Source organism: Cyrtonyx montezumae, unplaced genomic scaffold (assembly GCF_038088225.1).
Source record: "Cyrtonyx montezumae isolate F1298 unplaced genomic scaffold, pur_monq_1.0 scaffold_0, whole genome shotgun sequence".
NCBI lineage: Eukaryota > Metazoa > Chordata > Aves > Galliformes > Odontophoridae > Cyrtonyx > Cyrtonyx montezumae.
This window is the reverse complement of record NW_027071824.1, coordinates 35,726,257-35,732,256: the sequence shown is the minus strand read 5'-3', so window position 1 is coordinate 35,732,256 and position 6,000 is coordinate 35,726,257. Positions and strand designations below refer to the sequence as shown.

Genomic DNA, 6,000 nt, shown 5'->3' with positions numbered 1-6,000 from the left:
GGCTGCCCCACCGATATTGCGGCGGATCGCATTTTAATCTTTCAAAGATGCAGCGAGGTGAAGCGACAGGCGTAGTATTTCACGCAGCAGGAAACAAATCAGCAACCCAGCTCCAGTGAATTCACCTTAGAATCGAGAACTAGAAACACACCTTCAGCCACCAGGAGTTTATTTCGCTCTGACGCCCACCTCTCCCCCCCGGAGCAGCCTCCCATCGCCCTGCCCGGTGCCATCGGGCCACCACCCGCGGAGTTCCGCTGGGGGCGGAAGCAGGCACCCTGCCCGCCGCCGACGGGAGCCGGCACCTGGGGGCGGGGCGGCCGCGGGGCGGGTTCCGGGAGGAGCCGGCCCGGGGCGGGCGCGGAGCGGGGATGGGAGCTTGAGCGCGGGGAGAGTCCGCGTCCGAGAGCGCGGCGGGCGGCGGTCCCGGCGGGGCTGAGCCCGCTATGGAGCCGGTGACCAAGTGGAGTCCGAAGCAAGTGGTGGACTGGACCAAAGGTGAGGGCACCGCAAAGCCGCCTGCCCGCGTGGGAGCCGCGGCTGCCGTCCCGCTGCCGGCAGTCGGGCGGCCTCGTGGCAGCGGGACAGGAGCCGTGGCGGTGGCGGCCGCCGTCCCGCGGCTGCGGGCGTGCTGCTCTCCGGGCTGGGCGCGGGGAGGGGGCGGGCGGGTTGTTTCAACCTAGCTCGGTTCCCCCTGCTGTAGCCGGGCGGCTGCTCGGTTCGCAGGGCAGTGCCAGCTCCTCTCCTTTGGGAGTTAAGGTTAGTCCCTGCTCGCCGACTCCGGGCTTTCCAGGCAGCAGCCGCCCGCTGGTCGGAAACGTTTTCGAGCAAGAACTTTATAAACTAACGCAAATCACCGAGATGCCTTAATCCCGTTGAACGGTGGTGGGATTAACAGTGGGGGCTGCCGCTCGGGAAGTTGAATACCGGCCTCTGCAGCTCTCCCACCCTTCCTATTTGCGCCCGTGTTTTTATTCTCTCCTTCGTATCTGAGCTCACCGCTCAGTTCTGGGGTCTTTCCCCGATGTTCCCGCTGTGTGGCCGATTTGCTAAGTTTGCAAAGTTTGTTCCGCTCCGGGAAGCAGAGCGAGAAAGAAGTTGGCTGGCACAAGCGGTGCTCGCTGGGTGCTGCTGCTGCCATCTCCGGGTTCCCCTGGGTGACATCTGCGTTGAGATGGTGGTCCGTTTCTTATTTATTTATTTATTTAGTGAGGGTAGCTCCGATACCCATTTTGTCTAGTCTAATCTGGTTGGACTCAGCGAGTTCTTTTCTGAATAGCCGTCGGACGATTGCGCTCGCAGTTCGTGCCCTACGGTCTGTAAATCACAGCGAGCGTAGCAGTGAATTAGCTGAGGGACTTGCGACTTAACGAACTGGACTGCTGCTCTCTTGTAGGGCTGTGCTTTAGTGCAGCCGTCTTTTGTTATGTGAGGTGTTTCTGCAGGCTTCTCTTGGTTCGAATTTGATGTGAAGTTAAGAGTGCTTCGAGAGTTGGGAGTTTCCCTGGATTAGGGGCGGCACTCGCTTGCAGCAGCCATTACTTAAACGTCTCAGGACCATAACGCTGATTAGACCACATGCCTGCGGTCAGAGCCTGGCAGGAGTCCGGTTCAGGACTGAGTCGAGCTGGGAAGTCAGGCTCACGTTTGTGTGCAGTGCGGGATGGGTCCTCCTAGCCCTGCTGGATGTCACCGTGCAGGTGACAGGCTGCCCCAGGAGCTCCCTGAGGATTCCGTGCAAACGTGCTGTGAAGTTATGCGTTAACACACAAATAGCTCCCGTGGAAAGGTTCTTTCTTCTGTTGGTATTGGTTGAAACAGGAGCGCATTGTTACGCTGAAATAAGCCTTTTGCTTCGGCATGTGGGATATTTATACAATGCCGTTCCCCGATTGTGTTTTTTCTCTTGGGCGCTGAGAGTTTGTTAACATGCCAGATTAAAGAGTAAACCTGCTAATCATTTTAAAAGGCTTTATTACTCTTAAGCATGCTTGGCTTGCTTTCTTGCATAATTTATTTTACTAAACAGGTAACTCTTTAGTTGGACCCTCAATTAGTGTTATGCCGAATAATTTGAGGCCTAGCTGTAGTAGGAAAAGGTGTATCTTCTGACTAATGCTAACACGTGTCCTTTGAGATTCAAAGGAATAAATTAAAGACTGTCAGTGACTTTTGTTTCTGCAGTTGTTTTTTGGTTTCCAGGTAAGTGTTTGACCTCTTGGTGCATGGCGTCATTTTACGTCACTCCCTGCCTAACAACATTGTCATAAAGACACGAGATGTGGAAAACTTCATGGTTGTGTTTTCATCTCTGCATGTGAAAATTAACACTTTAATGGCTAGCTAATGGCCTTGTGAACACTGTTTCTTTGTTTATTTTTAAGCTTATGCTTACTTATCGTGTAGCTCACAACCACTGAGTTTTCAGCAGATACCAGTATCTGTATTTTACCTTAAGAGTGTTATCTTTAATTCTCAAGGTTAGTTTTATAAATACACTAGATGTTTGGAAGAGAGCTTATGCCAGTTATCTGACTCTTGCTGTCTATACAGGAGGGTAATATGGTCTTCGCTGAACTGGTCAAGCTCTGGGGAAGATGTTTGGCTGGTGATATTTGTTGCCTGTAGTTAATGCTGTGGTGCCATGGAGATATATTCTAGGAGAATGACACAAATAATGGTGGTGAGTGATGCCAACTGGCAGCAGTTTTGCAGATAATGACACATGTGTCACATAGTGGTAAAGACCTTCTGGAAAAGTATGGAGAAGCAGAAATAAGTGGTCTCATTTGGTTCATTTTAATGTTCAGTATAAAAATGAGAATTTTTCTCCAATAACTATTTTTCTATTTAAAGTATCTTTACAGTCAAACATCTATTAGCTGATATGTTAATAAATATATAACACATGCGTCATTATATATACATTAAATCGAATTTTACACTTAAAAAAAAAAAACCCAGAAAAAACAGAGCACTTTTCCTAGCCAAAAGCGGCATAGAAACTTTCACTCTTCTCATGAAGCAAATTACAACAGTAAGCTCTGTAACCCCATCAGGGTAGTTAGCCAATTGAATTTTGGTGAATGTGGCTTCCTGTCTAAAACAAGCAGACAAAACTCTCACTTTTTTTAACAGGGTAGTCCTTACCTTGAAGAGTTACGTTGTGATTTTGGGGCTATTTGCTTCTATGGAGATTCTGTAAATAGCCTTTATCTCTAATTTAAAGTAGAACATATTTAGAATTAATTATGTAAATGTGAATATTTCTAGATTTTGGTAACCAGGCTTTAAATAAAAAGTGCTTTGTTTATTGTTGTCAGCAATAGCGGATAGAAAAAGCAGTTGCTTGCCCGCTCTTGTTAATTCACTCTAGAATGTTGCGATTTTTTTGCAAACAAGGGTGTTTTTTCTGGCACAGCGTGCTATACTGACAGTAGCAGACTATGTAGCTAAGGGTAAAATTGAGGCTCCTGCTGAAGAGTTGTGCTTTAACTCATTAGCAACTTTGTAGGTGAAGCATTTCTCAAGCTTTGACCAAGGATACCATAGATCTTTAGCTATAGCATCAGTGTTTGGAAACTATCTAATATTCATATAGGCACTTCTGTTCAGAAAAAGTGATGATATAATTGCATTTTTTTTTAAATTTTAAACAGTGTGATTTAGACTTGAGCAGTGTTTGGGGCTGTCTTCAGCAGTGAGAAGGTACTGTTAGATCATGTCACTATGTTGTACTGACTTCCTTTCAGGGTGGATGTGGAGTTGATGACATGCATTGTTTTTCTTGAAACTGAACAGGGCTGATGGATCAACTCAAAAAAGAGAGTCTTTGCTGAGAGAGAAACTAATTCTTTCCTGGTTGCATTTGACTTGCAGCCTTGTTCCTGGATGAGCTAAGATGCTTACGGTCTCACAGACCTTGCTTCTTTCTCACAGCCTCCTTGTGTGTGCCCTCAAAACTGAATTATCTGCTAGAGCTCATGAAGGAGTCACAGAATGGCTTGGTTTGGAAGAGACCTCAAAGATCATTCAGTTCTATTCCCCTTGCCATTGGCAGGATTGTCAACCAGTAAATCAGTCACTAGATCAGGTTGCCCAGGGCCTCACTCAGCTTGGCCTTGAACACCTCCAGGGATGGGGCATCCGCAACTTCTCAGGTAATCTGGGTTACGGTGGGGTGAGCTGCACAAGTTTTAGCAGAACTGCTGATGGTATTCATTTGATTGTGGGCTTGTAGTTTTGTGTTTTGCTATCCTGTGTGCAGAAACTGGCAAGAGCTCATTTTGTTAAGCCCAGCACAGAAGTGGCACAACTTTTCTGGAAGAGCAGCAATTTGAAGAAAACATTGTAATGTGATCATGTGGAGACGTGTTCTGTAGTTAGGAGCCCCTGGCTACTGAAAACCTTGCAGCTGGGGCCACCCTTCAGGAGATAGGAGAGGAAGAAAAGCTGCATAAGGGGAAGATTCTCCCATGTGAAAAATGTTACCATCCTACTTGACAACATTGTTGTATCATCTCGTTTTCTTCCTCTTCCCCCTGCCCCCAGGCCTAACATACTTACGTGACTTGTGACTTCAAGCCAAATTTTACACAGTAAAGACAGTTTGACACGCTTTCAGTTAGATGCCTTCTTGTTGTGAGTCTCCATTACAATCTGGCCTTTGTTACTGTAGCTGTGTGCTCAGCTAGCTCTGGATTGAGCTGGCACTTTGGTCCTTTTATTACACTCCAGGTTCACTTATTCCATTACCAAATAGATCATGGATGTCACTTATTCCAGTGGCTGTTATGTTGCAAAACGCTCTTGATTTCCATTCCTGGTAAAACTTGAGGGCAACTATTTTTATTTATAGGTGGAAGAAGGAGGAGGAATATGTTAATTTGTTAATAGTTAGCAATTAATTGAGAGGGCCTCGTGTTCTTTTTTTAGAGTTATCTTGCTTACCCAGAGAGAATTCAACAAAGTCAGCTGTGATAACTGCCATAAACCATAGCTGGGTTTCAGAAACAGTTGTAAGTAGCATATAACACTGAAAGGTTTGTTTGTTTTTTCTTTTTAAGTATTCTGAAGTGGACACTATTATGTCTACTTCAGTATTTTGAAAAACTCTTAATGCTAATCAGCCCCTGCTTAACTTCTCTGTTTGCTTGATTACTTAATAAAAACTCTTTACACCTATTTTAAGTAGATGAGAAGATGGCGTTGAATGTGCACCTTTTCAGATATCTCAGCTGAAATTCTGAATGGTGAGAATACTAAATAAATGTATTTAGCATTTGTCTATTGGTTGAAACTTAAAGTAAAAAGCTGTGCAACCAGTTTATACTAGTGCTGGCTTAAAATTATTCATTTGTTGTTGTTAAGTGAATGTGTATGAAAAAAAAGTAGACAAGTTGGCCTCTGTGTTCGCGTGTTCATGGTTTTTTATTCTGAGTTAGTTTTTTTTATGTTGCTTATGGGTTCTGTGATTTTTTCCCCTCACAGTCTGCTCTGTTTGCTTTGCCACTAAGCGGCTGTTCAGACTATTTTAACCAAACATCAGAGGTCTAAAAGCAGAAGGTTGTCACCATGTCTTAAAAGAAACGTTATAAATGCTAAAATGTCAGTGAGCATTACTGGAGAGTTGATTGTAACCTTTAGAAATGTAATGCAGCTGTGACAGAATTTTAAGATATAGGGCAGGCAGGGGTACAAGGTGTGTGTCTTTAGGTACTGTCTAGACACAGGTAGAACCGTTAAAAGTCGATGTTCATTCTGTATTAACCAACATAGAGATACAGTGATAATTGAAGAAATATCTCTCTTAATAGCTATAACTGCTCAGTAGTAGCAATTAGCTGTTCCATCAGTAGTATTTTTTTCTTCTTTCTTGCATGTTGTTTCTACAGTGGTCAAAAGTTTTTTCTTCCATTGTTTGAGACTTTAGCCAGAGTCTCATTTTTGATGAAGTGTCAGATGTTCATAATTTTAGCTACCATGAGTTTGTTCCTCATG

General features: G+C 44.8%; 1 protein-coding gene across 1 annotated transcript in view; it reads left to right on the top strand.

Annotated features, from left to right (window-relative positions):
• Positions 1-352: 352 nt before the first annotated feature.
• The window catches only part of CNKSR3 (CNKSR family member 3), a 59,511-nt gene continuing 53,863 nt past the window's right edge, over positions 353-6,000 (top strand). Inside the window, exon 1 of the mRNA XM_065732617.1 lies at positions 353-498. Coding sequence (XP_065588689.1) covers positions 447-498 — 52 coding nt within the window. The 5' untranslated portion in view covers positions 353-446. The remainder of the gene's footprint in view (positions 499-6,000) is intronic.